This window comes from Phragmites australis, chromosome 20, assembly GCF_958298935.1.
Source record: "Phragmites australis chromosome 20, lpPhrAust1.1, whole genome shotgun sequence".
NCBI lineage: Eukaryota > Viridiplantae > Streptophyta > Magnoliopsida > Poales > Poaceae > Phragmites > Phragmites australis.
Window position 1 is genome coordinate 7227194 of NC_084940.1, and position 20084 is coordinate 7247277.

General features: G+C 43.3%; 1 protein-coding gene across 1 annotated transcript; it reads left to right on the forward strand.

Annotated features, from left to right (window-relative positions):
• Positions 1–11117: 11117 nt before the first annotated feature.
• LOC133901315 (probable polygalacturonase) lies at positions 11118–15738 on the forward strand. Its single transcript, XM_062342627.1, has 5 exons — positions 11118–11983; positions 13350–13470; positions 14077–14325; positions 14502–14655; positions 15073–15738. Exons 1-5 carry the CDS (start codon positions 11471–11473, stop codon positions 15596–15598), a joined length of 1563 nt encoding a protein of 520 aa, XP_062198611.1. The 5' UTR covers positions 11118–11470; the 3' UTR covers positions 15599–15738.
• The last annotated feature ends 4346 nt before the right edge of the window (positions 15739–20084 follow it).

Genomic DNA, 20084 nt, shown 5'->3' on the forward strand with positions numbered 1-20084 from the left:
GGCGTGTCGACAACACGTGATTCGGGCGCGATCCTGGGGCCCGGCGCGCGGGATTTGACCCGATAGAGACAGTGAGCTCTCCGCGCGGCCCCGAGGGGCGAGACGGGACCGGAGGAGGACGTACTGGGCGACGTGCGACCTAACATAAGGGCGTGCGGTGCACCGTGCAGGGGAGTAGTGTACCGTCTATGCCCCGTGACGGATCAGGCACAAAATTTTAGAAGGGGCTGACCGACCCACGTCGCCCGTCCAGCCGCCTGAGTCGTTCAGCTCTTTAATAACCCGTCAATTTTTTTTATATTATTTGGTTAAATAGCGAGATATGATATAATAATTTTATTTATATATTTAAGATCAAATGATTTTACTTTTAGGTAGATGTTTATTTAGTGGGTAAGATGTAGTAATGTATATATTTTAGTATTTTAGGTCATCGTCAGTGTTACGAACGAAGTGAGATGATTTTGTTTTACTATTTTTTTAACAATTCTGTTTTGAATCTTTAAAAAATATTATCTGATTTCGAATCATTATATTCATTACTCTCTATTTAAACAGTTAAAAATAAAATAAATCCACTCCACCGTATCTCATCTCACAAATCAAACGCTGACCCTAGCGTATCGGCGTAAGTAGGAGAGCTCGCCTCTGAATCATTGGGATTTGCAGTTCGGGTTCTTTCTCTCCGTGGACTGTGCAAAGCTGCCGGCAAACCCCTTCTTCGGTAAAGCGAGGCTGCCGACGCGAAGGTGGTTTGTTCGGCACCGCAACACACGGTGTCACGGTGCATAGGCGGCATAGCGAACGCTGTGTTTGTCACGCTTATCACCTGGGAGATGAGAGACGAGCGCCGTGGCTGTCGGCAGCGACGTCGTCCGGCGGAGCCATGTGTAGTGCCGGTGTGCCACGACGCACCACCTCATCTGTCCCCTGTCGGTAGTCACACCATCTGACCTCCGACCGCTCTCCCGTCGACGGTGATGGCTCGCTAGACACGCACGCCTCACCTTGGAGCCGCTAAGCCGGTAGGCCGGACGGTCTCTTTCCAATGAAAGCGTCACGAGATTCATATGACCCGGCTCTCGGGATTATCCTGAGCTCCCAAATTTCCTGCCAGCCGGACCGGCTGGAGTACCTTAATTCGGCTGCCCAATCGGAGATATGCATTTCGTCAACTTCTTGTCCTGCGCCTAACCAAGGCTGCTTGTCGTTTCCTCGAGTCGAGTACTACCATTTAAATATTCGTCCTGAAGACACAAGTGTCAATTTAGATGTATGATCAGCGATCACGAGCATGGGAAGGAAATTATATAAAGGCGGGTCCTCGGCGTAGACCCCTGTCGCTACTCGACACGCGTCCCTCGTGCGTAGCCCGCGCGTGCTGTTCAATCGCGGCGTGAAAGACACGGATGAGGGTCTCGCGCAGGTTACGTTGAAAATGGATCTCATATAATTTTCTTCTATAAGTATGAACATCAGTCCAACAATACGTTAATCTAATCAGATAAAAAAATAATTACAAAGGAAAAAGAGCAGCATAAGAACTAAAGGAAACGGTATGTTCACAAGAAAGCAATACTGCTCCTTAATTTCAGAATGGAACAGACAGAGTAGTAAAGCGTGCATTACTACAGCGAAGTCACATGTTCCATGAGGAATTGAGGACAGCAATAGATCATTCCAGGGGGTCCCTTCCAGAAACCAATAGAGATAAGATTTCCGCTTGCTTGGCACTTGCAGTTGAAATCACATGCTACATGGTCCAATCGGTCGCTCTAAAGTTCATGTGTAGTTTCGTAATGGCTAAGTATCAGGTGCGATCTATTGCAAAATAATGCAATGAAAATTAGGCTAAAAGGCATTCACAATTTCAGATTCACACTTTGCAATATAACTGAAAAGATAATCAATAAAATAGTTCTGCATATCACAAGAATAATAAAAGACCTGTGCACATAATTACAATTCACATGAGAGTGCCTCATACAGTCGGCTTGCAAGAATAATCCACTAACGCAAGCATTCCTATTGCAACCATGAAACAACACCAGAAGATATACTAATTATCAACTTATGCCCACAAAAATTTAACTGCACAAAACATGGTGCACTATGTTAACAGTGCAGAGCTAAGGAGCTATTGTATCAGTAAAATCAGTAGAAACTCTGTTAAACAGTAATTTTTTTTTTTTTTAGCTCTTAGAGTGATTATCTGAAATTGGAGCTGAAAATACCAGTTTTTCATCACTCATTTTCGTCACAGAATCACTTACTCTATAGAATTTACACTGTAAAATTATTTTCAGCCACAAAATCACTTACTTAAACAATTTAGATTAAATAAGCTCTATCAAACAAACCATAAATCCCCTGCTCTCAATTCTTAGTGACAACTAAAAGTTAAAGAATCATAAATCCAGAGAACACCCACTGAAAATGCAGGACATCACGTATTGCTTAACAAATGGGAAAGTAAAAGACTACCTATTCACTGATGAGGATATTATTCAACTTGTCAAGAACGAACCAAAGAACAGAGATTCTTTAACATTCTACTGTCTACTCAACACAGTAAAGCAGAGTTAACTAAAACTGGCAGCCTAGCACTAGAAAGAAACGGACTCGCATGTCAGAAACACATCAGAATGACCCTTCCCCTTTCAGCATCTATCTTAGTTCTGAAAAACAAATGTGCTGCCAGATCCGAGCATAATACGACTATGACCAGAAGAACTGCTCAGCACATCAACCAGATCAAGACTAAAGACTTCGCAAGGCCTCTGTACCATGAGCTAGCACTGAAAACTCTGAGCAATTGAACCAGTACAAGATCAAGCATTCGTGCAGTACAGAGAGAAAGGCAGGGGTGGAGTCAGGATTGAATGGTAGGAGAGCCAAATTGTAAATATGAAAACAGTCATTATCTGATAATAAGTATGACATGATATATATGTACATACACTGACTCACTTGAAGCATATATAACAAGTATAACAACATATGTTTTTTGACACAAAAGAAAGCCAATTATTCTATCTACTAATTAGCTAACAAGTATCTCAAATTTGAAGGCGTGACTCCTCTCAAATTCTTGCTTATTTATATTGTGGTGGTGTATAATTATTCTGTTTAGAAATTTGCATATCAACTGATTCAATAATTTGATCGATAATCGTATTAGGATTTTCAGCACAACATAAACTTGAAACAACTAGCTTACAAAAACCATCGATGGTGCTTAGCCTGTTTATCGTGACTAAACAAGTCAATATGTAAAGGCTATCAAAACATATTAAAATTGGAATTTGTGATGTACCTTTCTAAAGTTCGTGGCTTCGCAACCCTAATACTAAATCAATGGCTAGTAGCGAGCAAAGCACATGCATGAGCGATCTATGGGCGGCAACAATACGAAGAAATAGAGAAAATAGAATATGCAGTACAGAATGAGCATAAATTGCTGACGATGGATAAAAGCCTTGTTTGATTAGGCTTAGAAGTGTAGCACATAGCGACATACTTAATTAAATACTTGATTAAATATTTAATTAATATGGAAAATAATGGAGGCTCTTATTGGTTAGTGGGGTCAGGTCCCTACGCGCCACCTTGTCTCCGCCCTGGAGAAAGGAGAATGACTTTCTCACAGATCGAAGACGGATGCAGAATGCGTGGTGGAGCATGTCATCTCGACGCTATCCCAAAAAGAGTCATGCACTGTCTATGCCTCGGTTCGTGTGCACTCCCGGAGATACGACACCACACCCGGCACGCGCGGCAAGACGTCGGATGGAGTGAGGCTCAGGATGGAGCAGCACAACGACTTGGAGGAGCACGCCTCGAGCAATGGTCTCGCCGGTATTAATCCGGTGAGACCCAAAAATTTTGATGGAGGATTCAGGTGGGGAGCACACGAACTCAATTCTCTCTTTATCGAGGAGGGGACGCACCTGCATTTATGCGCCAGGGAGAGGAGTGTCAGGTACCTATAGCCGTCCAACAAAAGGAGACTGTATGTGTGTGTGTATGTGTGTGTGTGTATATGTAATTTGCAAAATGACATATCCGTCCTATGAACAGGCGACATCTTGTGGACCTCTTTAGTCAGAAATAAAAAATAGTGTGACATGGCACGATCTTGCTCTTGCCCGCTGAATGGGCGAGATCTTCTTCTCGTCCAGTGGTTGGGTGACATTAAGGTATCACCCCATAAACAGGTGACACCTTGATGTGCTCTAATTCACTTTTGTTTGTGGCAGAATAGGCATTTGTGCATTGCAATTTTCTTTGTTGTCAGTTCGTCCAGTGCTATTAGATGTTTGTATGATATTTTAGATGCTCGGATTTGATGGAAACGGAAGGTTGAATACAATTATTTTAATGGGAGTTGCGACATACACGGTGACATATACGGTACACGATCATTCTAACCTAAACAAGTACCGTGTCTAAATCTAGCATGCCTTAGAGACTGTAAACAACATGATTAACATCTTGTCTATTGAGTGCAACGTAGGTAATTTCCCTTCCTCGCCACTTCCAATCCTGCCTCACGCGCCCGACATGCCCTCTTGTGCTTCCTTTCCCTTTCCACCTCACGGGTCTCCATCATGATGCAGTTACGCTCCTCCCTCATCTTCTGTTGCTTCTCTTGAATGCGCTTGCATGTAGCCTCCTTCTTCTCGTCGGCTTTCATCTCATGGAAACGTCTCCAAGCGGCGTGGTGCTCAATATGACGGAGGAATACATCTGTTTCTGACTGCTCAGTATACAACAACTGTAAGAAGTCACATAGTGCTGGCGGTGACTACAAGGAAGACTGAACTGTTAAGTGGTAAATCTTAGTTATTTTTGGAGTAGTTTGGTCATAAGTTATTACCTGGTGGTAGGAGCCAACATTGATGCTTCCTTGGGGTGGATCGTACTCGTAGTTGCGACACATGAAGAACCTCCTTCCATAGGTGTAGAAGAACTCGGAGGACTTCATCACCCTAAAAAGGTTTTCACACCAGCATATAGGCACTTCAACCCTATCATGTGTTGTATCCGGCATGTATTTTTTAGGAAAAAGATTGGACGTCATTTTTGTCGAAGTTGTCAATGTTGAGGCTAGTGATTTGGTTCTACATGTGGCCAAAAGTTCATCTATTTATACAACTGCTTTTGTGCTGACGCATGTACTAAGTCCATAGAACCTGGGAAAATAGTTGATTCTACGGTAAGGAGTGGCCATCAACTGAAAATACTACTTTTGAAAAGGCTACATCTGAAAAGGCTAGGTCTAAAAAGGTTACTTCTGAAAATACTACTTTTGAAAAGGCTATGTCTAAAAAGGCTAGGTCTGAAAAAGCAACTGATGAGAAGGTTTATTCTGAAAAGGATAGGTCCGAAAAGGTTAGGTATAAAAATGGAATACATGTTTACTAGTGTGACCAGTTCTAATAGAAGATGTTAATTTTATTATCACTGTTGGATGTGACTACAATATTACACATATGAATATCCATCACAACACGAAATAAAGATGACTAGAAAGAAAAGGACTCACAAGTCAAAAACACATCATGAGTCGAACTCAATGAGTCAATGAAGCTGACGATTGACAAGCACGAGGACATCTCCCATCTGTAGTTGAGCCAGAAGGACATGCTTTTGTGGGGTTGACACTTCGCAAACCAACGTTGTATTTCTTGTAAGTGTGCTATGTTTCGTTACACTTGCTGCACCATTTCACACGACAAACGGCTTCTACTTCGTTCATGTCATTACGGAGCCTCATCGTCCTGTGTCACCCATTCTCAAACGACTTCTACTTTGTTCATGTCATTATGGAGCCTCATCGTCTTGCGTCACCCATTCTTCTACTTCATCTTCTTAGGATCAGAGATGAACACACAATCATGCTCGGGATCCATCGCAAAAGAACCATAAATCGTGAAATCATAGACTTCATGGTTCCAGATGTTGAATAGAGATTCCTTCTTAAAGTAGTCGGATACATACCTCCGAGTCATCATCCCCGTCATGGCATACATGATAATCATATGTGAGCAGTGCTTGTGCAGTAGCATTGGCTTATAATAGCTACAAACACACATGTCATTGAAGATGGCGCACTCTTAGATAACTCTCTCACGCTTGCCCCTCCTTCCTTTGTCCTGCAAAGAACTTCATATCTCTGTTGTGTAGCTCTCATGTCTTTCACCCGATGCATCTTTGTCTTATCCATCTTGTATTTTATGTACTTAGTCATCTTTGTCCCATAAAATCAAATGAGAAAAGGCCAACGGTAGCACTTGGTTACTCCTATCAACCCCTATAGCGATTAAAATCTATCCCTTATACATGTTGATAAGGAAAGTGTCGTTGATGCAGAGAATATGACGACAATACTCGAAAGCTTTGATACATAGTCATAATACGAGGAAGCATCGCTACAGGATATACTTGCCAGGTTGAGACAACAATGGATACTTATCAATGTCGTAATACGTCTCTAGGTTCCTTCGAGCAATGGTCTGCAACAAGAATGAAAGATTATCAGCAATGGTCTGCAACAAGAATGAAAGATTATCATATGAAACTTTATAGGTTTCAAACATCATCTCAATTGCCTTTCTCTTCACCCTCCATGCCTTGTTGTAGCTGATAGCATACTTGTGCTCCTCATCAATTTGCCTAATTATGGACACTGGTTCGTAGTTTAAGTTGCTTACAAATTTGGGCGTATATCACATTGACGACAAAGGCTGATGTGATATTCATGTGGTTAGGCTTAAGTTCATCCAGTGTATAAGTGCAGTCCACCACAATCGACACCTCCCAATACTCAACGCACTTCCCCTTGAAATCGTGCACCACCACGTGCAATCCTCCTTCACGTACTTGACATCATATTCCTTCTTGTTTGACTTGATAACATAAAATTTTCATTGAAACGATATTGTCTATTGAGTCACAACATCCTTCATAGCCTGATTGGTAGGATCCCTAGTCCTCTCGGTCACCTCATTTTGTGTATGCTCACAGGACACCTGATTCTCTTTATTAACCATAAGGTTGTTAAAGTTGAGATTATTCCAGTCTGCATGAACAAAAACATCGTTCTCATTATCCGACATGTCATACTTAGGAGCTTCGTCAGCTTCAAGATTATCCTGCTCTATTTTTTCAATTAGAGAAGGGATTCATACTCCCTTATTTGCATTACCGGTCGGTTCAGTCAAATCATTCGATGAATGTGTATCATCCGGATTGCCATCCTCATTACCCTCATCCTCATCATATTCTTTCTCATCATCCCCTCCTCTGCGTACCCCCACCCTGCATCTCCCCATCCGCCTTCTTATTCTTCTATTGCATATGCAACATAAGTGACCAATATCTTTGCATAACATCATGCAAGTACATCCTCCAAACTTGATTTTCCCTGAGCGGATACACCTCCTAATACAAACAATCTCTCATATGATTGACCGCAATGCTAATGACCATCTCTTAAACCACGTGGTCTATTTTGAAACTCCGCATCAACTAGTCGTACAAGTGTTCGACACTCTTCTGCATATGTCTGAAGATACCCTTGCCCATTAACTCAAATACGGACAATACTGACCCTTCTGAACCATAAAATATTCCACTGTTACCGTAAAAAATCCTAAACTACCACTTATCTGATATATTTACCAACCATCGACATAAAACCATAACATTATTTCGACAGAATATAAAAAATACATAAAATTACATCTACAATAATGCAACATTTATTAAAAACATGGCCCACCAATTAATCTACATTGCAACAAAATATCACTAGGTTCCTACATCAAACACCTCTAAATCATACATCTATTATCTCAGTTATGTCTATACTATATCTAAATCTATATCTAATATCTAACATATGTCTAAATATTACATCTAATTTCAAAAATATATGTATAAATATAATCTAATTGCTAAACTATGTCTAACCCTAATTCTAAACCTAGATCTGCATTCTAACCTATGTCTATTAGCTATTCTAGCGGGCTTATAAAAAAAAATCATATATCTAACCTCTAACCTAGGTTTTAGTGACTATCCTACTGGATTTGTAAAAATAAAAACAGATAAAAAATATATCTTCTTACTCTGGCAAGGCTTCACCTCCAATTTCTCCTCCCTCCCCTCCCCTCCCCTCTCTCTCTTTCACCTCCTTCACCAGCGCTCTCCTCCTCTCCTCCCTCTCTCTCGGCTTGGCTGGATGCAAATGAGGCTGCTGCCGTCCGTCGGGTCGACGTAGCCGCATTTGATACCTGAAAGGTCTCGTTCGAACAGTAGGCAATACATTTTGGATGGGCTCACGGTCGTCTCTGCAAGGAAGATCTCGTCCGTTCACCAGGCGAGAGTAAGGTCTCGCCTGGTGAACGGGCAAGACGTGCCACATCACACTATTTTTTTTATTTCTGACCGGAGAGACCCACAAGATATCTCATGTTTATGGGACGAGACCTTACCTATCGCCCATTCATCAGGCGACGGGGGTGGGTGACAATTGTCGAGCGTCGGGCTTAATGTGCAGGTGTGTGTGGTTGGGTCGGAACTTTGTCCATGCCGCACGACACAGGACATTAGATGGGTGGGCGAACAGATGGACGGCGGATAGGAGGTGGGTTGCCCTCTGACATAGCTAGAGCAATATTGAGGATCCGGTTCTCTAGTGCACCAGACATCTCTGACTCAATTGGTCTTCACTTTGGTAAGATGCATCTAATTTGATATTATTATTATTATTATTATTAGTAGTAGTAGTAGTAGTAGTAGTAGTAGTAGTAGTGAGGTCTGTTAAAATAAGGAATATATGACTTTCTGCGCAACTGAATATTTGAAATAGGCTCAAGATAATTTATTCTTATGTATCGTGACATATTATGGTCTTGTATGCAACTTAACGGGTACATATAAATCTGACGTCTAGACTTTTATCTTTTTCATGAGCACTTCTCCTATTATTTTTGTTTAAGAGATTTTAAACCTAGAGCTTGGTTTTTAACATCTAGCTAGATAACCTGCGTTGCTCAAAAACTATGTATCTACTGTTCTTCTTTCTTAACTCCTAACTATATCAGAGCTCAACGCATACTTCGACAGTCCCACTTCTTTGATTTTGCCCATTCTTGGTTCGTTGGCAAGCACGGTCTTAGGCATATTTACAATGTATGGATTTTGCACGAATTTTATAGAAAATACTACCTCCGTTTTTATTTACTTATCACCAATTTTTTTACTGTAGTATTTTTGATCTTATATTTTTTCTATGAAGATTTATAAATAACTAAAACTTTCGTATCATTAGATTCATCGTGAAATGTATTTTATTAGTATTAGATACTTTTAAGTATTCGTAAATTTTTCGTAGTAAAAAATGTAAAATCAAAGTTGCTACCAAAAAAATTGATGACAAGTAAACGAAACCTGAGGTAGTAGTTCAATATTTGTTACAGTCTAAATGAATTTTCGTGTATAGGCTCGTGAAACTTAAGAGATCAAAGCCTAGCGACCTTCTCGTCTATGTGACCCTCCAATTCAAATCTCTACACCTCGATCTAAGCAGGCAGTCATAAACATTAATTATTTAAAACATTTAAGATAGTCTAATTTAAATTTATCTACCAAATTTGTGTCCTCTTAAAATACTGTACGTGTTACTTCAAGCTAGTTGTTATCTTTATGCATACCTTTGCATGTTGAGTCATAGCAAGCCTGCTTGAGGTGCAACCATCATGCTCTCTCGTGAAAAATCTTAATTGCATTGGATGCTCTACCCACAAAATTAAGGAGTAGATGTTTTTTTTTAGTCTTTCTAGATTTCTCTCTTTTCTTAGCGTGTGTCTTCAGTTAGTAATAGTCGCAAAGTGGCCTTGAGATTTTCAGGCGCAAAACCAGGCCGTGCTGGCCCACCTCATGTGTCATCCCACTCTAGTCCACTCGTCAAGACATAGAAGCTCGACAGTTTGGCAATGGTGGATTGGCCGCGTGGATCGTCACGTGGGAAAATGCCGGCGTTGGAGACGATCGTACGTGCCATCGCGGATGGTGCACCTTGGCCATCTCGTAGGCAACCGCACAGGGGCGCGAGATGTGTGGTTGCCAGCACCGGTGTCCCCATCGCTTAAGCGTTGGATCCAACGCAAGGTGCTTCCCTTGCCCCGGAGCGGGGTTACTGAACGGAGCGATGATCATGTCTATCCTGATCCGTGACCGACAATATACTACTCTTTCCTATGCTGCTTTCAGTTTCAGTAAAACCTGTACTCCTGTGCTGCCTGTTTGCCTTCAGTTTCATGAGAGATGCTGGCCATGGCGTTGCGTCATTGAGAAGCAGAATAGAACTGGTTGACGACACGCGTGCACGAATACCCATTGCAAAGGCTCTCTGACTGAGTGAAGAAAGGCAGAGGCCACAGGAGGATGGAGATGAACATATAACTAAGGTGGTTGCTAAACTTACGCTTCAATCGACGATCTTTTCAGTCCATAGGTCCTGTCATCGGATGTGGATCCGATTAATGATATATTGTATTCAACCTCCGATCAAATTTATGACTGTTTGTATTCATTCCTCTCCGTTGTTCTTTCTCACACGTTCGCCTCTTGTCCCGTGACTCCTGTCCCGTCCATCTCCAACGGCGTTCTCACCGTTGGATCTACTCCATAGGTCCCGCTGTACCATGACACCACTGCTCTATCTTGGCGTACTGGTGGTCCTCCACCTCCCAAAAGCCATTCTTCGCTAACTTCAGTTGGAGGTGAACTTGCCTAAAATCTCGTCTAATTTCAGACATATGAAGAATAAGAAGCGTGTATAATCGCCAGGGCGAGCTCCAGATCCGGGTAATCACTCTGAGAATATCTGGTTAAATCGAGCCTCGAACAAATACGATGCAACGATGCGTTCATGTCCTGCCCCTCCGACAAGACGAACCTTTTGGATCGTCGTCATCCAAGCACCTAACGGCGGGCCTAGACCAACCCCGGCACCGCGCACTTGGACAGGTCAAACCGTTGCACGTGGGCCCGGGGCAGCAGAATCTTTCCACTGCCAACTGGGCCCCACCTTCCCAGGTGCACAAGGACACACCGGAGTTCGGAGTGCCACCCGCCGTCCGAAGCTGATCAAAACCCACCGCGGCAGCTTTGTCATTCCATTGCCGCCGTCGTGGTTCCGCCCCAACTCAACTCCACGGCCGCGGCGCGAGCGCCGAGCGAGCAAACCGAGCACTCATTGCTCGCCGCCGCGCGCACCACCCGCCAGCCAACGCCCGCCCTTTTTAAACTGCACCCGAGCCCGTGTGACGAGCTGCCAAATCCACCGCCTCCGTCGGCGCGCGCTTCCTAGTCCCTCCTCTCCCCATGGCCCCCGGCGCCCCGGTCCGGACCACCCCACCCACCGCCCGGTAGATCCCGCCCGTCGCCACCAGATCCGATGGTGGAGACCGCGGTCGCCGGCGCCGTCTCCTCCCCTCGCGCCACGGCGGCCGCGGTGGCCACCGCAGCGGTCGTCTCCTTCCCGCGACGGGGAGGACCGGCGTACCACCACCGGCGGTGGGCGCCGGCGCTGGTCGCGCCCTCGTACAGGGCGTGCCTGGTGGTGCTCTGGGTGGTGGGATTTGCGCTGGTCTTCCTGTGGCAAAGCACCTCCGTGGGCCGCGTGCGGCTCTACACGCGGCCGCCCATGCCGAAGCGCGCGCCGTCCGCGGCGGCGTCGATGGGGCAGTGGGTGGCCTCCCCGCCCGTGTACGATCTGAGGGAGTTCGGGGCAGTGGGGGACGGGCGGACGGTGAACACGGCGGCGTTCGAGGCGGCGGTTGCGGCGATCGCGGAGAGGGGCGGCGGGAGGCTGATCGTGCCCCCCGGGTGGTGGCTCACTGCGCCCTTCAACCTCACCAGCAGCATGACGCTCTTCCTCGCCGCCGGCGCTGAGATCCTCGGGATCCAGGTGAGGCTTTTCAGCTGCGAGCTGCATCAGTTTTGTGGACTTTAAGACGTTCCTCTGGGGTTTAGTCAAATTCTGACTAGCTGTGGAAGTATCTGCCTCGGGCAAGTGTAAAGGAACGTGATTGTAGCGTCGTTCAACCACATAATATCCATGTTTAAGAGCATTGGTAATAGCTTTAAGGAAATTGTATTCATTGAGGACATTTTTCTATTGCTATTTGCGAGTCAAGGATTGCACGTGATTGAACTCGATAAATATATCTCCTGGACAAATAATACCGTATTTTGTAACTTTTCTGGTACTGTTTCGGCGAAGGGCAAGCAAATAGTTGTCTGCATAGATATCTGCTTCCCCTTTTAAAGATGTATCAAAATTTGCTATCAAGGGGCTGTTTGATTAGGAGCCAAAGGGGGCCGAGCTAAATTTTGGCCGTGCCTGAAAATTTGGTCTTGAGGCCAAATTTTGTCATGCTCCGAAAAAATTTGGTCGGTCAAAATTTTTCTATAGCGTTTCTGGACAAATCTCGGGTGGCCAAATCGTCTGTCAATTTTTTTGGCCGGCCAAATTTTAACTTGGCCTCGAACCAAATGCTATTTTGACGACCAAAATTTGGCACTGCCCTGATTTAGCTTCTAACCAAATTTTGGCTTGGCCTGCTGGGGCCAAAAACCAAACAGCTCCCAAGTTCGTCTGAAGAAAATTTCTCTCTTGTTGTCTAGTGTAGTTCACGTTGAACTACACTTTAGGACTTGCCAAATACTGAAGCTGCACACTTGAGCAGGTTTTTTTTGCTAAAGACTGAACTGACCAACTTGTCTAAGTTAGACCGTTTGGTTAGAACAAGTGTGGTGGGTAGTTCGAACTTATAACGGATAAGTTCCAAGACTTGCTTTATATCCAATACTTGGGTTCACGCTCAACTAATTTTAGTCCATTGCTTTCATGTTTTATCTGCCATATACACTTTATTTCATATGCTGCTGCTGTCTCCAGCATGGACCAAATGAGGCAGAATCCACATATATATAGCATCATCTGATAAATAGAGTTAACCCATTACCTTTAGTTTTTGCCTAGGAATCCATCATCCATATTTGTCTACATCTAAAATTGTTCAATGATACACAATATTAAGCAATGATTGACAAGGAAGGTACTTTGATATTTTTTAGCATTTTGTTACTTTGTAGTCTAGAAAAGGGACTAAAATGATATCTTTTTGTATCATCATAGGATTATCTCGACCTTAGGTAAAGCAGAACTAGGGTTTTCTTACTTATCGTTTTACTGGCACTTTTTCAGTTTGGTTCACTTATTTACCAACTGAGTTAACATTCGGGACTTCTTTATGCTACTTATTTATAAGGATGAAAGATACTGGCCATTAATGTCTGCATTACCATCATATGGGTATGGAAGAGAGCACAAGGGGCCTCGATACGGGAGCCTTATACATGGCCAAGAGCTGAAGGATGTGACTATAACAGGTAGGTTGTATTGTTGTTCCTTGTCAGATTAACTTCAAAAAAGAAAAATTCTCCTGTAGTTTATCATTTGGATTTGACAACATGATTGACAACTTTTGAAGGACCGTATTAGTCCACAGGAATCCACTTTTACTCTTTTAGTGATTGGATATCTAACAGGCTGTTTCTGCCATGTAGAATTGTGTAGCCTCATACTGCAGCTTATGTTATGATACCCTCTTTTCAGATATAACTTAATACTGACATTTGTTTAGATTTCTCGTGTGAAAGCATCGGTGTCAGTCGATTTCATCTTACCTGTATGTCTAACATTAAAAAAATCTTGTTACTGCTAAATTATTGGAACTTCAAATTATATTTGTTTCGTGCAAAAACATCTAATCTCTAGTTGTACTGGAAAGAAATATTTTCATGTTAAGAATACATGTGGATGTGAAGCTATGATTCTAATAGGGATAGGCCAAATATTGCTAAATGGTATCACTTATCTCATCCTTTACAGGAATGACGTGTTGCGAGTATTGTTCCTTTTTGCAGGTCTTTTGTCCTGAAATATTAAGCATTTTTGTCACCTGACATTTGTTCTTCTTTACTCCTGTGTTATAGGTCACAATGGTACCATAAATGGACAAGGTCAAAGTTGGTGGATAAAATTTCGCAGGAAACTCCTCAATCACACAAGGGGGCCTCTTGTGCAACTAATGCGGTCACGTAACATTATCATTTCTAATATCACACTGCGTGATTCTCCCTTCTGGACTCTTCATACATATGACTGCAAGAATGTTACTATCTCAGAAACCACCATCTTGGCTCCAATTGCTGGGGCTCCAAATACTGATGGGATAGATCCAGGTTATTTCCCAACTTGTCGTTTCAGTCATAGCTTTGTCCTGTCTTCACGTCAACCAACAATAGGAGCCCAACGAACTTGCACATCGTATCCATGTTGTCTTGGTGTCCTTTGTATCTTTGAAGGTAAATTTATGCTTCATTAATCTAACTCTTTCTTCTTCTTACTGTGTATGCAGATTCTTGTGAAAATATGGTGATTAAAAATTGCTACATTTCTGTTGGTGATGACGGAATAGCTATAAAGAGTGGTTGGGATCAATACGGAATTGCTTATGGACGCCCATCTGCAAACATTATTATTCAGAATGTCATAATTCGCTCCATGGCCAGGTAAGAAATTTGATCATTTGCTTAGGCTGTTTTGATTCGTTACTATAATATAATTTTATTGGACATGTTTTGAAATTGTCATTGGTGAATGAATGTCGCTTCTTGTCCTGTTCACAGTGTTGCTGTAGAATATGTATCCGTTTGTTAAGTACTTGATTTGTATATTTCTGATACATATTAGTATATTACTTACTGGTTGTTATGATGTTTTTCCTTGTTCTTACAATTTTGTTTTGTCTACTAGGATCATTAGTTTACCTACACTAGCACTAGCTATATAGGACTTGTATAGTTATATTCTATATGTGATTTATCTAATTTTCGTTTTACCACTTGTAAATCAATCACACCAGTATTTGAACTTTGAAACCAGCGTCATAGATTGTACGTTTGATCTGTTTTTCATTATGTGAACAGTGCTGGTGTATCTATAGGAAGTGAGATGTCTGGTGGTGTTTCAAACATTTTAGTGGAGAATGTTCACATCTGGGATTCACGGCGAGGCGTGAGGATAAAGACCGCCCCTGGAAGAGGGGCCTATGTAAGCAACATCGTGTACCGGAACATAACCTTAGAAAATGTGCGTGTCGGTATCGTGATAAAGACAGACTATAATGAGCACCCTGATGAAGGCTTCGACCCAAAGGCTGTTCCCATCATTGGGAACATTTCTTACACGTCAATCCACGGGCAGCGCGTGCGCGTACCAGTCAGGATACAGGGGAGCACAGAGATCCCTGTGAGGAATGTTACCTTCCATGATATGTCAGTTGGTATAGTAGACAAGAAGAACCATGTTTTTCAGTGCTCCTTCGTCCAGGGGCAGGTCATTGGCTATGTTTTCCCTGTGCCTTGTAAGAATCTGGACCTGTACAATGAGCAGCGAGAGCTGGTTAAGCAATCAACATTGCAGAACATCTCTGACATCGACTACAGTTTTTGACACGGCAGTTCATCGCACTGCACTATTGCTGTAGGAGTATTCACAGCTCATTCAGTCCTTTCTACACATTTAGAAGCAATTTTTTCGTAGCTGTTTACACCTCACCTCGCAGACATGTATTTAAGGAGGCTCGACTTGTCTATACTGTCTTATAGGAACAGACATCAGAATTGCTCTCTTTTCACTTTTCAGCCCTGCATTATTACACACTAACTCGGTTACAAAGTTAACTGTGTACTTTTGATAGCAATCTGTTTTCTGTTGACTGCAGTATACATTTGGGCTTGTCCATAGATGTGGTTGTATGATGTACGTTGAACATTGGAGGATTCTTTCCAATTTTCCTCACAAAAGAACCAGTTTTGTGATTTTGTCAAAACGGCTTCAAAAGAAAGGATATACAGGCCGAAATCTGCTTTAGCAAAAAAGTATCGACTACAAACAAATAGAGGTGTTTGAATTTAGCCAGAACAGACGCCTTTTGCATGCGGAATGGAAAAGTGTCCACGTTTTCTTGCGACGGTTAAAGCAGTTTGTCTCAACATGTTTTTGGTTTGATTTTTATTTACTATGAAATCTGCCTTTGAAATTATCATAAAGATGACAGAGGTATCTAGTTTTGACTTGTTTGACTTCTTTTTCTTGTTTACTGTAATACAGGAGCTCTGCTATTTCATGTGCGAAGAAGATGCCTTATTTTTAAGAAAAAAACAAGATCAAACCTTACGACGCTCAGTTAATTAGAAAAAACTAGGCTAAAACCACAACCACAAATGGACATACGACATAGCTTAAGTAGGCCCGGAGCACTGTAAAACGACCCCATCCATGACAACAAGCCAGCTAAACATTGACCAACACACGCCAACAGAGAGCTAATTATTTAACTAGATGTGAAATTAATTAATGACACGTAATTATAATCAATGCTGGTCGGAATATAAATATGGAAATGAAAAATAACTTACATAATTCCCAAATTAATTCTAGTCCCAAATTAAAAAAAAATTCGATGGTTCCACGTTAATTTGGGACAATCACATTTAATTTCACGGACACTCAAAATTAATTTAGCTAATCTTTAAAATAATTGTAGTCCTAAATTAATATTTAAATCTCTAACGAAAACCTTTCATTGGTTCCATTTTAGTCAGAGATAAATAAAATTCAGAAATCAAATAAATTTATCACATGATTATAAACCGAAAAAACTAATGCTACAAAATTAAATCAACATAGAATCGTTGTCGGAGGGTGAACTCCTATCGCAGGGATCCGGAGGGACCCCTTTTTGAGATTCGGCCGAGGGATGATTCTGAATATGTTTGCGGGAGAAGTAAATGTGTGTAAATGCGATGGCAGGTGGGATGTAATGATCTAATGCAGAATGAAGTAAATGCACTGGAGGTTTTTAGACAGGTTCGGACCCGCACTGAACGTAATACCCTACTCCTGTGTGGGTGCTATAAATGCCATGAGAATGTCCCTTAGGGATGTTGCTGGTTACAAGAATGTTTGTCTATCCTAAAGCTTCGGGCTCCTTGTTCTTCGGTGGTCTCAGCTTCTGTGCTTATACTGAGTGTTCTTCTATCTTTGGTTTTCGTCCGAGAGTTGGAGAGCTGGATTCGACCTCTCTCTCTGTGTGTCCACCGGCTCCTCTTTAAATACCTGCCGGCTGTAGCGTGCCCCGAAAGGGAGGGCACGAGTTCCAAGGCGCCATAAATGGAAAAGCAGTCATTATGGGCTGCTGCGCGAAGTGACGGCGGGGTTGAAAACGCGCCCCCCGCCCGGTCTCGGCCGTCATGATGGCGTTGGCAACAGACGCCGCGGAGCGGGCCCACCGGGCAGCCACAGAGCAGTCCGGCGTGTCCGCCCGGTCTTGTTCGTCTGACACAGCAGGGCGGCAAGCGGGGCGCCTTAGGCCTTGTGATGCTATCCCGAGGCGCGCCGGATGACGCGGGATGGGACCCGCGCATTAAATGTCCCCACGCCCTTCTGCCAGGATGTGGCAGGGACTGACACCGAGCGTGGCAGGAGCAGTTGGAAGTGACAGGCCACGCGCCCTCTTAAATGTGGCATCGGGCCTTTCACTGGCTGACGCCTCACCGCTGGACCCCTGTGGGGGCCACCGGCGAAGGACTTCTTGGGCCGTTGGGGAACCGAGTGCTCAGGGGTCACTGTTCACATCCCCGGGCACTCTCTCCCGGAAACGCCCTCTTTTGGTCCTCGGGGAACCGAGTGCTCGGGGGCCACTGTTCACGGTCCCGAGCACTCTCTCCCAGAATTGACTGTTCAGATCATCGGGGAACTGAGTGCTCGGGGGTTGCTGCTTGCAGCCCCGAGCACTCTCTCCCGGAACTACTTTCCTTGGGTCCTCGGGGTACTCAGGTGCTCGGGGGTCACTGTTCGCAGTCCTGAGCACACCCTTCTAGGTACTTGGCTTTTCTGGTCGTCGGGGGATTTATGTGCTCGGGGGCTACTGTTCATGACCCCGAGCACTTCTCTTCCCGGCACTTGATCTTCGCAGATTATCGGGGAACTCGGGTACTCGGGGACTACTGTTCATGGCCCCGAGCGCCCTCTCCCGAGACTTAGTTGTCTCGCACTTCGGGGGGATCATCCCCGCGGGAGGTCGCCACGTGGCAAACTGCTGGTCTGGCCTCGGGATTCGGGGACTCCTGGTTCCTGATTCACCGACAATCGTAATTTTCAATAGTAAATAAGCACATAAATTAATTAAAACCAAAAGTAACTAAATAAATGGATATGCAATTACATTTTAAATGCAGAATTTAAATAAATAATTCAAAGTGAAGTAAAACATATGGAATTCGGTCCTTGAAGAAAAACCGAATTGCACGTAATCATAATGGATAAACAATAAATTAATATGGAAATTAATTAAAATAAATCAGCCCCAACTCAATCAACATTTGACCCACAGTTCTTATTCCCGGTGAAACGGGCCAGTATAGCCAACCAACTGCTCCACTAAATTGGCCCAAGGCATTAAGTTGTGGTCCATCGAAAAAATGGGCCCATCGATCAATTTCGCATGTCGGCCCAAAGGATATTGCCACCTCTGACCCCAAGGTTGTGCCATGGCACAAAAGTGCGCTTGGCCTGTTATCTTTTCGGTCTGATATGCGCTCTTGAGACTCGACTGTTGGATTAGATCGGACGGCTTGGGTTGCTCAGTGTTGTTTGTCCGAACCCTAAGGTGCAAAGACCGGTTCGGCAGCCCCCAAGTCAGAAAAAGAACCAAATCGACGGTGTGTGGGTGGAAAAAGCGGTGGTGACGGCGGCTGCGCATTTGGTGGTGGCAAGCGTGCCGCGGACGACGTGTGCTTAGAGGGCGGGCGCATAGCATGGTTGTTTGTGCAGAGACCGCGTGTCGCACAGTGATTTGGCTAAACATGTACTAATTCCTATCAAAACTACTCTGGTCCAAGAACTAGGGTTTTGGCTTTAGGGAAATGTTACTTCAATTCTACCACAAATGCTGCTGAATTCAGGCGAAACCTAAGTTTAGAATTTGAATTGGATCAAGAACACCATGAATGGACATGAATTTCTACAACCTAATTAGGGTTTTGATCCTTATTGAGCAATTCTATCCAAACAGGACAAATAGATGCTGATTGAAAGCAATTAGCAGCTAAAACATGTAAGCCAATTAAGAATTTACCAAAATTGACCTAGTGTTTCATGGCCTAGGGGGGGGGGAGAGTTACTGTTTGGTAAAAAAAATTCTATGGTCTAACTTAATTTAGATTCAAATCAGCACACAACCATGTTAATTGAACGGAGAATCAACCTAAACCAAAAGATATTAACCATGAACAGATTAAGGTTTCAACCATCCATAGTTAAAATTGAGCAGATTATCACTAATAACATGAATTCAACACTAATTAACATGGAAATAAAGAGTTATAACATGAGTTTTGAGATGTAATCCTTCAATTTGATGGAAATCCTCTTTTGATCAGCACCTCGATATCCCTTGTAGTCGTCCCTCCCCTTTGGTCAGCCTTCAGATCAGTCAAAAGCGCTCCCTAGATTGGTTTTAGGGAGAGGAAGGCTGCTAGGGTTTAATTATGTAGGACCAAGATTGGCGACTAGAGGGAGGAGGTGAATAGACGCCTAAACAAATTTCTTATGAAATTGATGATCTTCTCCTATTCTTTAACCCAACGCACCTCACAACCACATGCGGAAGTAAAAGAGAAAAAAACAGATTGCAAAACTTTCAAAACAAACACTCCTCTTTGATGAATGAGAACTTTAGGTTACATTTAAGGCCATATCAAGAGCCATAGCACAAGAAAGCAATCAACTTGAAGAAAAACTCATAAGCACAAGAGAACTAGTCACTAAAAGAAGAGATTCTTCAAGTTGATGGATTCAGAGGGTTGGGATGGTTCAAGATCATCTCATATGAGAAGATTAACCCTCTAGCAACAAGAAGAACGTCTCTTACGAG